Source organism: Juglans regia, chromosome 8 (genome assembly GCF_001411555.2).
Source record: "Juglans regia cultivar Chandler chromosome 8, Walnut 2.0, whole genome shotgun sequence".
Classification (NCBI taxonomy): domain Eukaryota; kingdom Viridiplantae; phylum Streptophyta; class Magnoliopsida; order Fagales; family Juglandaceae; genus Juglans; species Juglans regia.
In genome coordinates this window covers 28407506-28426555 of record NC_049908.1, presented here as the reverse complement: position 1 = coordinate 28426555, position 19050 = coordinate 28407506, and the positions used below count along the sequence as shown (strand labels likewise).

At 36.8% G+C, this 19050-nt stretch overlaps 1 protein-coding gene across 1 annotated transcript; it reads right to left on the bottom strand.

Annotated features, from left to right (window-relative positions):
• Positions 1-7710: 7710 nt before the first annotated feature.
• On the bottom strand, positions 7711-12796 carry LOC109011307 (importin subunit alpha-1a-like). The gene is made up of 11 exons (XM_018992451.2): positions 12494-12796; positions 11409-11505; positions 11239-11330; positions 11021-11152; positions 10708-10893; positions 10066-10229; positions 9892-9970; positions 9080-9208; positions 8825-8952; positions 8362-8739; positions 7711-8252 (listed from the first exon to the last, which is right to left on the bottom strand). Exons 1-10 carry the CDS (start codon positions 12701-12703, stop codon positions 8364-8366), a joined length of 1593 nt encoding a protein of 530 aa, XP_018847996.1. The 5' UTR covers positions 12704-12796; the 3' UTR covers positions 7711-8252; positions 8362-8363.
• Positions 12797-19050: the final 6254 nt, after the last annotated feature.

Below are 19050 nucleotides of genomic sequence, written 5' to 3'. Positions count from 1 at the left end.
CAGTATGCACAAGACCCTAAGCCTCTAGGGTTTTTCTTTTTTCAGAATGACGGAAATACCCTAACCGCCAAATATTGGTGATCGGCGGGGGGCCACGTGTCAGCATGCACGGGCGGGTGTTGTTTTCGTACTTGCCGGCGCATTGGAATTATGTCATCCTCGTCCTCCATTATACATAATAATGACCAAACAGGCAAACACATTATTATTACTTTGAATAAAGAGTGAGGATTAATTACGAGACGCTTTTTCATTTTCTCGTTAATATCGTTTCTTTAAATTATTTAATGACATTATCTTCTATTGAATAATAATATAGAGTTAATGACAATTATAGGTGTGCAGTTATCGTATAATTATTTTAAAAATAAATAAATAAATATAAAATTTATATAAAAAAATTAATTTTTTAATAATAAATTTTATTTTTGTTTAAAATATATTTATATATTTTATAATTATATATAATATTACTCTTTTAACTATATATATTCAAAGTAATTAATTATTAAAAACTTAAGGATGTTGTTAAGTTTTTGTGAATGGGTATCGAGATTTTGAGTAAGTCATTTTGGGATATCGAAGTTATTATATTCTCAAATCAACTTGACATCGTCTAGTTTATATTATACACATTATTTAAATAATAAGACTTGATTTGTAGGATTAAAATTTTTAATTTTAATTTTAAAATAAAATTATGATATGTAAATATTTTATGAAATGCGCTCTACACACCAGCTTGTGAATAGAATTTTTCTTTTTCTTCTTGATGATCTTAATATTTTCTATTGACTTCAATTCTTTACCCCTACCAAACATGAGGAAAGGTGAAAATATTTTAAGAGAAAATGCTTTTAGAAAGGGGTGTGAATGAGGCTTAGTGGGATCTATGTATTCTCGTGGTTCTTTTGGGTAGGATCCAAAACTTTTAGGATCCAACATAAAAGAGAGAGAGAGACAATATCATGACCTTAACTTTTATCAATTTTTGAGAGAATAATTATTTTTATCAGTTACTATTTATTATTTTACAGTTTATATTCTATAAAAAACACTCCATATTTTATAAAAAAAACTATCAGATATGATATGTGTAGAAAATAATGATTTATATATAGAAAACCCATAACAATATTTTTGTATTTGTGTTGGTGAGCAGACAAAAGAGCACCTCCAACCCTTTGGAGTCTAGGAAAGCTTCATCTCCACCATCCATCATTTTTTAATCAAAAAATCTACTCAACCTCCTATTATTCATACAACCTCTACACTCCACATTATTTTTAATTTTTATTATTTTTTTCTTTTATTAAATATTTATTATATAAATAATGAATAAAAAATTTAAAATAATTTGAAAAGAATAAACTCAAAAAAAATTTAAAAAAAATATTAAAAATTTAAAAAATTTAAAAAAATGTGGAGTGTGGTGGAGGTTGTATAGCAAAACTCTTTTTTAATTTTTCTTACCATCTTTTACAGAACACTACAATATGGCTTTGCAAAAGGCCCTGAAAATGAGGTTCTGCAATACTCTCTCTCTCTCTCTCTCTAAATGTTAAATGTATACGTGTTGCTATATTACTGAGTTGCTAAACAGGATAATAGTACTACTGATCGTGCTTACATGCTGGCTAGAAGGCACCCTAACACCATTCTTTCTATATATATATATTTTTTTTTTTATAAAAAATTATTCTCATTAGTTATTATTCACATCTCATATTTTATAAAAAATACTCATATTTAAAATAAAAAAATTATAAATATAAAGTGTGAAAGTGAATTGATACAAAGTAAACCCTTTTTTTTATATATAGATTGAGGGAGGGGTTGACCCATGATTTTCATTTTGGAGATACTAGTGTTGTGTCATTAGGTCATAGACAGTTAGTAATGAGATGAGATTCTAAACTTTTTGTAAGTTTCTTCTTGAATTTGAGGGTTTCAAAGTAAGAGAAAAAGCTATAAATATTATAGGATTAATTTAGTGTATGTTTATCTCCCACTTGAGATCCTCTGAAAAGTTTTTATTTTAATAAAACAACCAACCCTCAGCTGTATGTTTCATCCTAAATAAAATGGATTAAATCTTATTATAATTTTCTAATTAGATACGTTTAAAGAATGGGAAATGCTATATCTCCCGCTTGGAGCTCCCGCTGGAGATTAGTGTATTTTTTATATAGATTTTTTTAATAATTTTAAATATTTTTAAAAAATAAAAAAAATCAAAATATTATTAAAAAATACTTTCTTAATCACGAAGTAAAATAAAAAATCATAAGAAAATATTTTTTATTTTACTTCGTGATTAAGAAAGTATATTTTAATGAATTTTTTTTTACTTTCTAATTAAGGAAGTATTTTTAATGATGTTCTAAATTTATTTTATTTTTTTAAAAATATTTTTTATAATTTTTTATTTTACTTCATGATTAAGAAAGTATTTTTTAATATATATTTTTTTTACTTTCTGATTAAGAAAATATTTTCTGAATGATGTTTTAAATTTATTTTATTTTTTAAAAATATTTTAAAATAATAAAAAAATTTATATAAAAAATTACTTAAATAAAATATATGTAAAATAACATTACATCCCCAGCGGGAGCCCCCAGCTGGGGCTGTGGCATCACCCTTAAAGAATTAGTTAAAAAATTTTAAAAAAAAAAAAAAGAAAAGAAAAGGATGATCCGCTTAAAAGTTAAAACTGATCATCACCGCACAGAGAGAGGGATACAAAAAGACCCTGAAAAACAGATACTGGTCTGGCTGGCTTAAAGTTTTTTGATTCATGATGCAAATAGGGAATTATATAGGTTTGATGTGGTTCCGTTTAAGTTCCCCATGCTGCCTGCGCAGTGCGCACCCACAAAAAGCAGAGCCTGCAAATCTCTCCTCCCACACGATAACTAGACCCTACACATGAGTGTGTACGACGTGTGGGCAAAAAGCTGATCCTCTCCTCGACCTCGGTGACACGAAATCATGCTAACAATTATTTGTTTTTTTTTCTCCCTCCTGCAATCTCACTCGAGAATCCATATTTTAATCAATTTTACTAGTGTGTTGGTTTTGTAATAAGGGAATTTTATTTATTATCTTTACATTATACATTATACGTTACAAATAATTTTTTAATTTTTTTTTCTTACTAAATATATGATATATAAATAATGAGTAGAAGAACTCAATTAATTTAAAAAAATAAAAATAAATAAATAAAAATAAATATACTATCTCTTTTCACTATGCTCACTGTGTAAGGAAAAAGGGAGAGCAGTTGGAGCGAGAGCTGAAGAGGGTGCAACTTGCCTTGAAAGATGAGCACAGGAAGAATAAGAAACTTGATTGCCGCTGAATGAGGTTCAAGAGGAAGGAGATGGAAGCAAGGGAGGACGACCAGCGAAGGAGCGACTTATTGTAAGCCTTCAAGAAGACCTATCTTGAGTGCTGGAGGCTGCCTCCCACATGGACAGGCAGCTGAAGTTGGTTCCAGGCATTCGTGATCAAGCATGGGGGCATCGGTGTGCTGAGGCCTGTAGGTCGATGCTGGACAACCACTTAAGGAGTCCGCAACTGAGTTCGAGAACTTTTACGAACTATTTGCAGGGCCTCGACCTTGCCAATATTCTTGTTAACGAGGCGACTTTTGTGTTTAGTCGTGACTTGGGAAGGAAAGAGATCCCTATTGCTTTTCCAATTCCGATCATGCCCGAGCCTACTGCGCCAGAGTCGGGTGATCCTGTTCCTGACGTTCCTGAAATTGGTACTCCCGACGCCGAGACCTAACGTCGCCATGCCCTAGCTCCTTGGTGTTGTTGCGGCTCTTTGCTCTTCCTTTTCTTTTCTTTTTTGCCGAATGCATATACCTATATGTTGTCTCCCTACGACTTGTATATAACTTTGATCAATGAAAGTATTTTGCATTTTTGTCGTGCCGAGCTGCTTCTCTCTATTATGTTTTCCTTTCATGCATTTCCTTTTCTTTTTTCCTTTTTTTTTTGTTTGTGGCAGGTCTGGGGGAATTTGGCGCAGGAAATCGCATGATTCCTATCTACCCTACTAGCCGTCCATTCATCCGTTTGCGCTGTGTTCATCCGCCCTCACTGGGTAATTGTCCTCTCGGGACCTACCCGCCATTTTACTTGATGAGATTTTGCTTTGCTTTTCAACTTTCTATCGTGCTCAACTGATTTTAGTTGTATGTTGTCATCATGAGCCGCCTTACGTTGTGTCTTACTCTTTGTAACTCTACAGCTTTATGTTGTAACTTGTGATTATTAATGATATCGCCTTATATTTTGCAGTGTTCGACTATGTATCTTTGTGCATTTTTCCTTCTTTCTTTGGTGGCTAGCTTGGGGGTGTTTGGCCGCAAGGACCCACCACACAGGGTCTGACGATCCACCCCGCTAGTGTTCGGGCTACACCTAACGACCCTACTGGCCAATGGCTTTCTTGTTCGTGCTGCTTTCGTTCGCCCTTGTAGTGTAGTCGTTCTCCGGAGGCCTTAGCGACTTTGTTTGACGCGACCAACATTTATCTGCCTTCTCCTTGTGCTAATTTCCTCTTTTCGATGTCCATCTTTTGGTTGGGCTTTACCCCGCCCAATTCTTTTATCCTTTCACTTTGCATCATCGGCTTTACTTGTGCATGTAGTCATCTCCGTGCCTTTCCCGCGTAGTTGGATGAATAGGCTGTGCTGCTCTTGGCCTCGATAATGATGGAGGTCTATTCTTCGGGTAGCCGTGAAGCTGATCCCGATCTCTGTCGGGGGGAGACAAGGCGGCATTGGGCTCAACTTGCTTCCTTGGTCCGCAAGGAGGTAAGCAGTCCAGTCAATTAGGAATTGTACCCATCTTTCTCCATTGGCACTTTGTATTTTATCCCTAGTTGGAAAATAAGGATGTTATCATTATTTTGCTTCTTAAGGGCAGGAGTTAATTTTGCAAACCTGGGCCTCCCGGCCTATATTGTATTGTGCTTTTAACTTTCTGCTACGTCGCCGATGTTCATGCTGCTAAAGTCCTTGCTTTTTGCCGCAGCATTCATATAGTCAATAAACCCGGCCCGCACTTCTCCAGGGAGAGGTCAGGCCGCCTTAAGCCAAATTGCCCCCTTTACCCCTCGAAGAGGTAATTGTTTTGGGTGGTCGTGGGCAGGTTCGTTCTTTATTGTGATGGGAGTCGTGGTAAGTATTCAGGTAGCCTAAAGGCTGAACCCACTCTTCTCTGCGGGAGGGTCCGAGAGGCCTTTAGCCCGACTCATCCCTATTACCCTGCAGGAAGGTAACTTGTCCATGTAGTATGTGATTTGAACCCGCTCCCGCCTGTTGACGTCCCGTAGCCCCTTGTTCTGACTTTTCCAGCCTGGAGATTGTGTTCACATCGGGTAGTCGAAAGACTAGGCTTACACTCCATCAGGGAGGGGTCGGGATGCCTCGAGTCAAACCCGCCCCTTTGATTCCCCAATGAGGTAACTTCTTCAGACAGCTGTGGAGCTGGTCCGCTCTTTTGCCGTAATGGGAGTCGGGGTAAGTATTCAGGTAGCCTAAACCCCAAACCCGCTCTCCTCTGAGAGAGGGTCCGAGCGGCCTCTGGCTCAACTCACCCCTATTACCCCGCGGGGAGGTAATTTATTCGGGCAGTTTGAGACTGAACCCACTCCCACTTATTGACATCGCAGGGAAATGTAGGATTTGGGCCAGGCTGGCGCTATACCCACTCTTCGTTCGCAGCGGAGTTCAGGGAAAGTATTCGGGAAGCCATGCAGTGTCATGTGAGGCCTAAAAGTTTACAGGTGCACAAGAGGGTCCCTTCCTCCATCATACATTTTCATGACCTGGACCCTGAACTTTGGCTGTAAGGGTACAAACATCACCTTCTCTGTGTAGGGTAAACCAGTGCTCATGAGCAGTTAGTCCACTGATGACGACGTACATATCTTCCTTGCGATCTCCTCATATTTTCATTTGAGGTTACAGAGCTCGTCCTGCATGTTCTTTTGGTCCTCCTCCTTGTTTGGTCTAACCTGTGTGTTTCGAGACCCCATGTGCTCACTATCACTGGACTCTTCTTCCTCATCTTGCATCTGTTGAGGTTTTTGAGCTCCTCATTTTCTTTGTGAAGCTTTTGCACCTCGTCGGTCAGCTTCGTCACCCATTCTTTCCTGTTTTTCAATTTTGCTTCCATTGCTTCCTCTGTGTCTCTTATGAGTTGTTCGGAATGAATTGTCATAGGCATGTGAAGTACACGTAAGATCTATAAAGATCTCATAGACGTCGTCACTGTTAACGTCATGTTTCGCACACCTCTGGGCCAGACTCTGTCAACTCAGGACTTTAGAACTGGGCTTGCAAAGGATAGGAAGGAAACAGCTAGGAGAAGGGCCTTGGAGCTAGGGAGTTTTTGATGCCAAAGTTAGTAAATTCTCTTGAAAGTTTGTAAATAAGTATGAGAATCTAGAGATCATATAGAGTTTTCTCGTACCTGGGACTTGCTATTTATACCATAAGACTGGAGGAACGGATCGTGTCTGCCCCCATGGAGTCTGTGTCTTTCGCACTATTCCCTTTGTCAAAGTCCTTTAATGTAGCGTGACTCTGCGACGACGTCATTAATGTGGCGTGTAGCTTGGGTAGTAGTGTCATTAATGCGGCATGATTTTTTGGTTTCCTTCTCCCCATTAATATCCTTGGTGATCCATTGATGTCCCTCCTGTCAGAGGATCGAAGGTCCCCTGTACATTACGCCCACTACACGGACAAGGACTCAAGAACCGAACACTACTCGAGGGGTTTCCTGGTCGATGAGTTTCATCTTCTGCAACATATTCCCTCATGCAGGTTGCGTCCATAGGAGCCTTCCTATGGGTCGAGTTTGAGATTTTATTTGTTCTGGGTTGGGTCTTTGGTCCTTGTTCTCTTGGTTGCCATTCTCAAGTTTACTGGTGAGATTAAGGGGGGGAAATCCCCTTACACAATATTGCAATTATTTGTGCTTTTGCATTTGAGAGAGAATTTGGAAACGAAGGAAAAGTTGGATGGCAGGTAGGAAGAGATGGCGTGGGAGGAGAAAAGAGGGAGAGTTGGAAAAAAAATTTAAAATGACAAGCTATAAAAGAAATTAAAAGAATCAGTCGGACATTTGATTAAAATATAGGAGGCAGGTTCGAGTATGAGTTGAAAAGAACAAAATGTTGAAGACGGCCATGGACACAGTCTCCCCGCCATTAGCCACTGCATGCTGGAGAGAATGAAATGGTGGGTGGCACTTGGCTGTTTGGAGTTAGCCAGAAACGAGAGAAAAAGAAAAGCAAGTAATTGTTTATGTTCATGCGCAAGGAGTCCCCAAACTTGACAGCATGAGGCGGTATTGCTGAAGATTAACCCATTTGAATCAACTGTCTGAAAAATACAATCTAATTCAACACTGAAATTTTAATATGGCCAGACCAACCATAAAAGAAAGTAAGTTTTTTTCAGAACGGTCCAAGTTTCTTTTTTTGTTTCAAATGACAGAGACGAGGGCCTACTGTTGAGAAGTAGACTCAAATATTAGAACTTTGTGTCAAGTAATCAAAGGTAAACTCTCAATACAGATTCGAACGTTTGTAAATCTACAGCTCCAATCCACCCCAACGCATCCTGACCGGTAACATTCTATATTCATCTCATGAAGTGCAAGACAATCCAGTTTTAAATCAAGAGCAATAGAAAGTAGAAACTCTTCCCCTTTGGTGCATTTTGGACAGCTTTTCATATCATACCAGTAAATTTGTATACTACATAATACAATTTCGACTCAAAAAGGGAAAAGAAAAAATCACAACATACAAAATAGTAAGGAACGGAAAATTCCAATTTTCCCTTTGTAGCTAAAAAGGAGAGTTTGAGAGTGCAAAAATCACCCGGAAACAGACAGACTCCACTTCTATGGCAACTTAACCAGTAAAAACAAATTTAATGGACTCAACATCAACTTCATAGGAGAGCCTAATCACCCGGGATAACCCTTCCCCAAATAAACAACTCTGGCTCCACATCCTTGTTGCAGCAATATATTCCAATTCATCATATATCCAGTCCAAGTATCGTCCCTGCCACACCTGAGAAATCCAGCCATTTACAACACCCAGCCAGTCCACCAACCCCAAAAATCACGCCTGATACTGGACGGACCAAAGAGGACCCAAACACGACAAGACAACTGACCTGACCCCAACTATTCTCCCACCACCAAATCCTGATCAAATTTGAATAAGAAAAACTGTTGAAGGCATCTATCCAAACAAGAGCAAAAACTAGTTGAATAAGAACCCCACAGGACTAGAAGTACACTAGTACGAGGATACCTTCAGTTGAAGCTAAATCCACCAGAAGGTACAGTAGGAATCTCACTCCCTCCAAAGTTGAATGCAGTCTGGGGAGCATCACCCGGTGGCATTGTGTCATCCTCTTCCTCCAACCAGTATGTCTCAAGAATCTTCACAGCCTTCTCATAAATCTCGGTGTTGTCGTGACTCTGGAGATTCTCAATTTTCTCTAGCCCCTCTGCATCATCAATCATTTGAGCATAGGGATTGACATCTCCAGTAGTTCCCAGATTCTTCTCGGCTTCCCCTACCTTCAATATGTTCTCAAGCCCTTCCAAACAAACTGTGACAATCCTCGGGTCAGGGCAGATGAGAAGATCACATAAGGGTTTGATACACCCTTGATTTACCAAAAACCTGTAACCAGCAAAGGAATATAAAAATCTGCAGGCCAAACATATTTTCAAAGAAAAACTAAGAAAACAAAGAGATTGTTACATACTTTATTTGTTCATGAGAGCCACCAGATGTTGCATTTGAGATTGCCCACGCAGCCTCTTTCCTAATATCAAATTCAGCATTTTGAAGCAGATGAACAAGCGGGGCGATAATATTAGCCTCAATGACAGCCTGTAACATATAATAATACATCATTCTGTAGTCATCATCGATGGAAGTTGTGAAACCCAGAGAAACAAAACTACAACTAAAGAGAAGATACAAATTCATTCTGGAAAAGCTTTGACATACAAGTTACCTGAATCTGCTCCTTGTTACCAGCAGTGATATTTGAAATAGTCCAGCAAGCTTCTTTCTTGATGCTCTTTTTGTAATTATTGGTCAATAGGTTCAAAAGGCAGTGAAGAGCATTGTGGTTGATAATAACCTGGGCAACACCATCATTCATTAGTTGAAAATAAGACGAAAAAGTTTCAACTCAAATGGCATGATTTTATATTGGACAACTAATGCAGAAGGAAAGAAATAACAAAATGAAAAGAGCACATCTGTTCTTGAGAGGAAGAAGGTGGTGCAGTACTCAGAAGTTTGAAAGGCTAGCTTCTATTTTATTCGTTCAAATTTCAACTACAACTCCAACTAATAAATGGTGCAGTGCTCAGTACATTCCAATATCTAATAAGGCTTCTTTTCAGCCATCAAGCTTATTTTTAAAAAAAAATATATATCTGATTATGTTGTGCCAATTTAATTAGTAGAAGAAATATTGCCGAGCTACTTGGGTCAAACAAAAAGCCCAAGTCCAATCCAATTACTTGTAAGAAAGAGAACTTCTTTGTGAGTTTGTATTCTCTTCCCTTTTAAGTTGTGGAATGAAATGAGATTTTATTTAGAAAATTAAAAAGGTAAATTGTATCAGATTGCATCTCTTCATACATGCCTCATTTGATTCCAAATAGGACCAAACTAGATCAATCTAAGCACAGACAATAACCTATCAACTTAGAATTAAGTGATGACCCATGTTTCTTCCCCCTCCCATGATGAGGTGGAATTTTAGAAAAAGACAAGTAAAATCAGAACAATTTGAGGTACAGAAGTTTCCAATACCTGAGTCTGCATATCATCTCCAGTAACAATATTTCCAACTGTACGAAGTGCAGGAATGAGAACTGAAGGAGATGGGTGACTGAAAAATGGTAAGAAAGTTCAGAATTTGGAGGCAAAATAAAAAGATTTAACACCTTCCACAACAGGAAAAAAGGTGAAAGATTAAGCACTCACAGTAAAAGCTCAACAAGCCGAGGACAAACACCTGCTTCTATAACAGCTTGAATTTTGTCGTTTGTACCATCAGACAGATATGAGAGGGCCCAACAAGCATCAGTCAAGACTTCTTCATCATTTGAATGAATAAGGCGTGCAAGAGCTGGGAGGGCAGGCTTAACCTGTGTAATATACAATTAAAAGAAAAAAATGACAATCTCGTGGTCAATGCGTGTGAAAACATCAGTGGCATACCCATCCCCCTAAGGATTTCAACAACAACACCACCTCCTATTAACTTTCACGTATTCTCAATATACTAATTTAAATGTTTTACTTTTATTTTGGAATGCCCAATTTCAAAGTTGTTACTTTCTCAATTTATTGTCCTATCCTGAATTTTCTAAACAAACCAGACCAAATTCTTTTTAAAATTCGTGTCCCCTCTAATATGTATTATAGGAAATTTTATAAAGATCGCCATAATTTTTACAATCATGTCATTTCAAAATAGGATATCCACATTGAAGGGAGCGACCCAATGCCAAGATATCATTGATTCATTATCCACAACAGCTAGAATTACTAAGCAAAGAGAGAGTAATTCAAAATCAAAATTGACAACATAATTTAAGCTAAATAGCATCCAAGATATCTAACCTGATCAAAAGGAGGTTGGGGCTTGCCTCGGCAAAAGTTTGAAAGAGTCCACGTAGCATTTCTCAGCATGGAAAGCTTGGCATGCTCATTCAATTGTGCCAGTAAAGGAAGCAAAGCCCCATGACCAAGAACAAGATCACGGCATCTAGGAGAATCACCAGCAACATTTCCCAGTGCCCAAACAGCCTGTACATCCAAAAGGAAGTTGAGGAAGGATAAATTCAGTTGAACTTTAAGTAAAAATGAAAGTTAATCGCAGATAATACTACAAAAAGTACAAAAGATCTAGTGTAAGCCCACAAATCATATGTACCTGCTCACGAACATCATCACTAGGAGAACCAAGAAGTTTGACAAATATTGGGACAGCCCCGTGATCAATTACCACCTTTGTGTTCTCAGATGTCCCAGAAGCAATGTTAGTGAGAGCCCATGCTGCCTCAAACTACAGGAGTTTTCAAGCAATAAAAGTGCTAAGTTCATGGTCACATGTGAAAATATAAACTAGATAATAGATAGCATGCAATAAACCTGAAGCTGAGGGAAGTCCTCCCTGATAAGAAACTCAACAAAGCGAGGAACAACACCTGATTGAATCACTTCCTCGATTGGAGGGCTGCGCTCTGGAGAAAAAAATAATAAGCAGATAATTGTATTGGATATAGATGTACAATAGATCCAAAGAGACAGCAATTACTCACCGATTGAAAGCAATTTCCTGAATTGAGTAGTTGCCTCGAGCTGCAGATTACTATCGTCACTCCAAACTCCTGCAACCATGGATGGCAGATGTTCCAACTGCAATCAAACAATAGGAACATAATTAGAAAGATACAGTCAAAAATATTTTTTTTTTATAGGTATACTACCAATAATACAAAAACTAACACAAGAAAATTTTTCCAAATTGAGACAACTTAAAAGAATATACTGAGTGCCCCCCCCCCCCCCCCCCCAAAAAAAAAAAAAAAACCCAAACGCTAATTCCAAAACAAATCATCAAATTCACTATTATTTGGACTGCATACGAATAAATCCAAGAAGGCAAAATCATCAAGCTCACAAAACTTTACACTCATTTAAACAAGGCCATATCCAATTCAACGAAGCCCTGATTTAAATAAAACAGAGAGAATTCACTTTCATTTTATCACATGAATACTGCTCAAAAAAAAAAATTATCATATGAGACTCAACCCAAGATCATACATAATCAGCCAGCTCAAACCACTGCAATCAACCATGCAAAATCCAATATTCATTCCTCATTCTAGCTCCATTCCACTAAAGTCAAAAGTGCAAGTAACAGCCAAGATTATAAACGCACACCGATCAACAAACTAGAAACCAACTAAATTTTACATCCAGCTAAAACAACGACAAATAATCCAACCAAACCCTAATCCCCCAAGCAATTTCATCGAGATCATGAAATTGAACTGCTATCCCAAAAAGCGATACACTCAAACGGAGGATTAAAGCAAGTTCTGACCAGCTGAAGCAGCAACAAATTATCTAACCAAACACCAACCCCCATCAAACATTCATCAAATTTACAGAATGGAACTTGAAGACCAAGAAAAAAAATCTAAAACGAAACCTAAATTAGACAAGATTCCATTTACAGGGGAAACATGAAACAAGAAAAACAAAATGAACCTAAAACAAATATAAACGATCCAACAAGGAATTCATCCAAATCATAAAAAGAGCTACAGCGGCAGAAAGCGGATCGAATCGAGCACTAATAAGAAGTTGAATGGAGAATGGTGGTGGTGCGTATAACCTTCTTCTCGACGGCTGTGGTGTGGAAAGAGGAAGCGAGGTTCTGGGCCTGGAGGCCCTCGCGGCGTTTCTTGAGCAAGCTTTCCTCCCTGCGGCTCTTGCGGATCTCCACCATGTTGTCCTCCCTTCGCCGCCTCCCTTCCTCAGCGTCCACCGCCACCTTGTACCGGTTGCGACGTACCTCCGTCCTAGCGTTCGGCCTCAAAGACATCTTATCGTCTCGGAGGGATTCCCAAAGAAGAGAGGAACCAGACCAAATTGGAAGATTTCCAGAAAGAGTGGTAGAGGAGAGTGTGGGGGTTCCAGAGGTTCGAGAAGAACAGGGGAGGATTTATATATTATTTTTGTGGAGGGTGGAGGGAAATATCAAACAGGGCTCGGATCGGTAGAGATTTGCGGTTGTGCCACTGAGGGGATGATTTTGAATTTGGTAATCAATAGTTCCTCAATTAAAAAAACAAAAAAAAGTGACTTTTCCTTTCTCAAAAAGGCATGTTTTACAAACGACGTCGTTTATGTGTGGACCTCGACTTCATTCGCACGGTCCATTTATAGGAAGGCCCAATGCTTCCAACGCACAGTCATGTTATTACCATATTTAGAAAATGAAGTTGGGAAAATAAAAAAATGATGTTTTTAACTGTCTTTTAATTTCTTTTTGACTAAATATAGATAGAATTTATTATTGAGAGCATCTGTTTTATACATATGATGTGGCATCATCTAGACCACACATCTCTCTAAGTGAATGTCGAAAACAATCAACTAGAAGCAGTCACGCAGTGAGTGCAAAGTATGCATTACTATAGTGATTTATCTCTAGCATTACTCTTTTAATATTAAAAAAATTAAATATACTAGCGTTAACTTTGAACCGTACATTTAAGAGTGCAGAGTAGCAATTCCTTGTATATATTATTTTAATATCATATTAAATTATTAATTATCGATACCAAGACAATGATCAAGAATGAAAGTGGGAAGCATAATTAAATCAAATGTATGTAAAAAATATTTTCCATGCAAATGAGATGGGTAAAAGCCCTACTTCTATTGCTTTTTCCCTAATGTGAATTTCCATTAATGAGATGGCAGATTGCCATATTAGCTTTACAATCTCCTGCAGCTTATATATATATATATATAGATATATAGCAGAAATGATATGATATCCAGCTAAAGCACAGCTCAGCTCATCAACAACGCACTACTTTTTATCCGTTTCTATGGAGTCGGGCTAGAAAGCTTCATTCCTATTAACAATGGCGCTTCTCTATTAATTCTATATTACGACTTTCCAGTCCCAAGTAGGACCCTTTTCCACATCTAATATTCCACATTCTCTGTAGGCATCCTTGTCGGTAGGCTAGCTATTATTCTCCTCACCCAAAACAAAATTAATATATATATATATATATATCTCTTAAATATGTGAAAAGTATATGTTTCTTTATATGTTTCAGGAACAATTGTTATATAATTTATTGACTGAAACGAAGTTAATGAACTTTCTCAAAAATTTAGATCTCGTTTGGATACAGAAATAATTTTATTTCATCATTACAATTTTTTCAAATTTTTATATAAAATATAATAAATAATTTAACTTTTTCGAATCCAAAACAATAATAATATTAAAATATATATTTTAACAATATTTTATTCAACTTTTATATAAAACCATCTTATATCATCTCCCTATCAAAACCGTACTTTAGTTTGGCGTATTATGACTATGGAGTGGCAATAAGCTAATTGATTGCTTGAGTTTTTCTACATGCATTCACATCTCATATGTTTTTTTTAGTTGCCATTCCAAGAACAAAGTCCTTATTAGTCTTGGGAATGTATAGGCATTTGATAAAGAGTTTTCTGTAAGTGCATCTCAGATAATTTAAGAAAAAATTTCCTCAGCTTTGATAGTCTCTAAAAATTATTTACATCTAAAAGGATTCAAACCTTTGATTTGGAGGGAGATACCACCAAGACCAAACTCTTTACCACTTGAGCTAACCTATAGGGATTACATCTCCCTACATATGTTGTAAGGAACAATAAGAAAGAAACTAAAGTAAAAACGTAATCAATCACACATGACACAAGATTTAAATGATTCAACAATATGCCTACTTTCGCAGAACTGCAAAGAATTTTATTTTAGATGATAGTATAATACACAGCGAGGCAATACGACAGCTGTACAAAAATAATACCATATATATAATAAACTCTAATTAGCGGGTCAGATTGGTTCGGTTCAAAAGCTAAACCTTAATTCTCTTGTAAACCGTAATTTGCTTCAACTTGAGCCTATTGGCCCAAGGCCATGCTCCATGATCCAAATCTTATTGAAAATTTACAAAAAAATCACAACGAGTTATTGTCGAATCAGGTCATCAAACCAAACTACACTCGAACAGAACGAAACTCCACACAAACAAGTCCAACATATGTAAACCTTGACATAATGAAAATACCAATTATCACTCATTGGTATTTCACACTTTCTAAGGGAAAACGAATAAAGATTATATTTTATTTCTTTTCACAAAACTCTAAGCTATTGCGTTCAAAATCATTTTTAAGGGTTTTTTAATGTACCAAATGTCATTTATTTATAATAAACGTACATTTTATTTCTGAAAAAATGACTTCTCTCTATGTTTTTTTTTTTAATGTAAGAATTAGAACTTTGAATCAACGGTAACACCCTCCCTTTTACTATTATAAAAATAAAAAGAAAATGCTAATTTATCCATTGGGTTTGCTCCCTAAGTTTGACCGCTAATATAATATAATTTTTTTTTAAAATATTTAAAAAATATACTATTAGTGAATTTGTATATTTTTTAAAATATTTAAAAAAAAAGAAGAAAATGAATTAGCAGTCATGCTCAACAGTAAAAACTAGGCGGCCGACTAGATGATCTAAAGATAAAATATGGAAAAATCTTGCTAGCATCCACTGTAGGCTGCATCCAAGTTGCACGCATTACGTGTCGAAACAGGGGGCTTGAGAGATTTTCAACACATTTTGAATTTTCATTTCGTTTCACCCACCTCCCCTCCCCTCGCGTTTACCTTTCTTCCTCTCTCTCTGTTTCTTTCTTCCTCTTCTCTCTTCCCGTTTCTTTCATTCTTCTCCCCCCACCCCCCCAAGCAGGTCCTCTGCACTGTCATTTCTTGAGCTCCTCTGCACTGTCATTTCCCGAGCCCGCAACAGAGATTTCGAGTTCCTCCCCCGAAGCCCCGAGCTCCTCTACACTGCGATTTCGAGTTCGCAGGTGATCCTAACAATTTCTTCTTCTTCTTCTTCTTCTTCTCTGAGGTTTCTTCTTCTTCTTCTCTGAGATTTTTTCTTCTACTCTATGGTTTCTTCTTTTTCTCTGCGAGTTCGACACACTCAGATTGAAGCCCTCAATCCACCGACGTGAAACCCTCAGATCTGCGGGAGGGGTAATGTATCGTTTCTTGTAAATAATCTTCTTCAAGTTTTTCCATGTCTTACTTCTTTTTTCTCTATAATTCTAGGGTTTAGTCATACAATTTTTTTTTTCTGTGTTTACAACCTCTCTTTTTTCTTCTAGGGTTTAGTTATATGAGTTGTAAATTAATGGTATTTTGCTAGAAATTAATGGGGTTGTTTTTGGATGATGCATATCTAGTATTAGCTAGAGATTGGAGGTTGCATTCTATCCTGAAACTTCGATGAGATTAGAAAGCATGGCCGGGTTTGGAAGACATGTCCATACACACGAAAGCACATGTTCTCCTTGTCATTTTTTTTTTTTTTTTTGGGTATGGAATCTGTTTGCAGTATATCAGATTTCATACATCCTAAGAGAATCATAGAATCCTATAAAATAAGATTTGATGACTCACAATAAATTCTAGTCAGTTAGAATTCAAGACATCATACATATATTGGATAAGTCAAAACTGATGAAAGAAGGGAAATGGAGTTGGACCTAGATAGAAGGTCTTGGCATATAAGATTGTGAGTCATAGAATCCTATTAAATAAGATTTGATGATTCACAAGTTAATTCACAGATGCAAGCTTGGGTATCATCAGGGGGAACAAAAATGGTTTCTCACACGTTGACTAGGCACCAAGAGATTCTGCAAGATCTCACTCAAGTAGCGTGGCTTCTTATTTGATGTTTAGCTGAATCATTTAAAATGAATTTGAATCAAACTTTGTAGAAGGGGCTTTTGCCGTTGTGTAAGGGGTCTTGAAGTAGTGGGTGTGGATCGACCATGGACTTGTACGGAAGCAATTGCAAGCACATGACTATGTGCTTGAGCTGTGGCAAAACCAAGGCTGGACCATGAAAAATGCTACAACTGTGGTGCCAGAGTCACGCATTTCTCTCTCTCTCTCTCTGATACACACAACACACACACACACACACACTAGGTTTTGTTGTTAAGTGTATACATGCATTTTTTTCCTTACATTATAATGTTCAATATAAGCTTTTACTATTGGCAAAAAGAAAGTTCGTAATTTCTATGACAAAAAGAAAGTTAGTAATTTCTATGATTCAATTATAATTAGGTTTTGCTCTCTGAAACAGAATTCTGAATTTTGATGCTAGTGAGGAACTTTTTTCTTTTGCCGTGAGTGTTTTGATTTTATATGATATTTACTTTTAGTCGGTGGAGAGTTTGCCCAAGTTCTTGTTTAAGTTATGAAAGGGTCGGTATAAGGACAAACCAATAGGTGAAGAGACTTGTGAAATATTTGAAATAATATAGTTACATGCAGACAAGCACATATTGGTGGTGTTTCCAAGTTTTTTCCTTTACTGATTTCGAGTACCTTATAGATTACATGTATTTTTGTTGCAATCTGAAGGCTTATGTGCTCTTCTACTTATTTTCATTATAGGAGTATAATGTTCGTGCGAGTTCTAGCAGCGACAACAATTACTTTTTGGTAGATTTGTGTTTGGGTTGCCAAATTTTTCGAAGAAGAGAAGTGCGGAAAATAAATTATCTCTACAAAAAGGTCTACAAGGACGGCAACTTACTGATGCTTTGTGGGTACTGAGTTCATCCTGACCTATTGGGCATTTTTTGCTCATCTCTACCCTTTGCATTTGTACTATTGGGACTTCCCAGCACCTCATATTGGGAATTGGATTTCTTAGAATTGTAATAGTTGGACAGTAACGATGTTGCTGTTGTGGTTGTGCCCAGTCTAGTCTAGTTTAATTCTTCATGGTATAAAAGTTGAAACAATATACATAAATCTCTCATTCCATTATAAAGCTGGTTTTGGTCTATTATTTGGTTTTAACTAATGGCAGAGTGTTGCATAGGTTAAAAGTTCAGTGTTTCAAGTGAGATGAACCATGTGTATGCATTTTTTTTTTTTTCATTTTGCCCTTAATTGCACCATTATCTAAAGTGAGAGAAATGCCAATTTGCATCTAGTATGGCTAGTAACATAGCATTGTATGATAATTGGAGGAAAAATACCACACCAAGTTTCCTTGCTCTTGTTTAATAGGTAGATAAAAAAATGCTCCTATTTAATAGACAGATCAAAATGTTCAAACCATGTGCAAAAGTTGTTTTCATTACACATGTTAATTTAATGGCATATAATTTACATACATGGGTTTCATCAAATCATGTTCATGAGTGCATCTTTTGAAATTAACCACATGTTCATGAAATAAATGCCATCAAATACAAGAACAGATTCCCATAACTTCAGGATCATTCCAGTTATACAAATATTGTGGCTATCTAAATACATAACATGAATGGACATTTTGAGATTCAATCAAAATCTTTGCAAAAAGAGTAACATCTTCAGTGAATCCTGTGTCATTCCAGCACCATATTTAGAGTTGTAGCCACCCATTGTATAGCCATAACCTATAAATCAGGGGGTTATTTTTCAACTTCATTCAGAAACAATATAAGAAAGTGAAAGGGAGTGAAAAGGAAAAGACTTGGATGGAGAATAGCTTGCGCGCAAGTGGGAGGAGACTTGGAAGACCAACTCCAAGACTTGGAGACTTGGAAGACTTGGATGGCTCTAGGCCTGCATGGTTTACTAGAGCCACAAAGCTCAACCACCTCTTTGGTTACCTGAAGAGACTTGGAAGACCAACTCCAAGACAATGCACTAAACACCTTCGCAAGCACAAGAATAAAGCCATACTTGGAGTAGAAATTAATTAAATCAAAATGGGATTTTCCTTAACAAACTATTCACAAATGATCATATTAGGCGCCAAGTGAATAGAGGGGCAATAAATCTTAGATCTCATAAACAAAAGAAATACAAACAAGATTTCATGATCATATGATTGGTTTAGTATTACATAAAGAATAATGAAGAATCAATCTATGGTCCAGTTTTTATAACACTTTTTAAAAAAAAAATTATGATATCATGTTTAAATTGCCAAAGATGCATATCTGGTATAGGGATGATGATCTTCTTTTAGAGGAAAAACTTTCAAGAAAACAGAAAGGATTTGCCAAGAGTAACCATAGGATAGATAGAGCCAAAAAGAAGAATTACCTAACCAAACAT

Bases quoted from the DNA above. Each gene is read 5' to 3' on its own strand.
- LOC109011307 (XM_018992451.2), bottom strand. From the start codon at position 12,703: ATGTCTTTGAGGCCGAACGCTAGGACGGAGGTACGTCGCAACCGGTAC. The intron at 10,230-10,707 runs GTTAGATATCTT...TATATTACACAG, and splicing joins CCCAACCTCCTTTTGATCAG to GTTAAGCCTGCCCTCCCAGC. The intron at 9,971-10,065 runs GTGAGTGCTTAA...ACCATTTTTCAG, and splicing joins CGGCTTGTTGAGCTTTTACT to TCACCCATCTCCTTCAGTTC.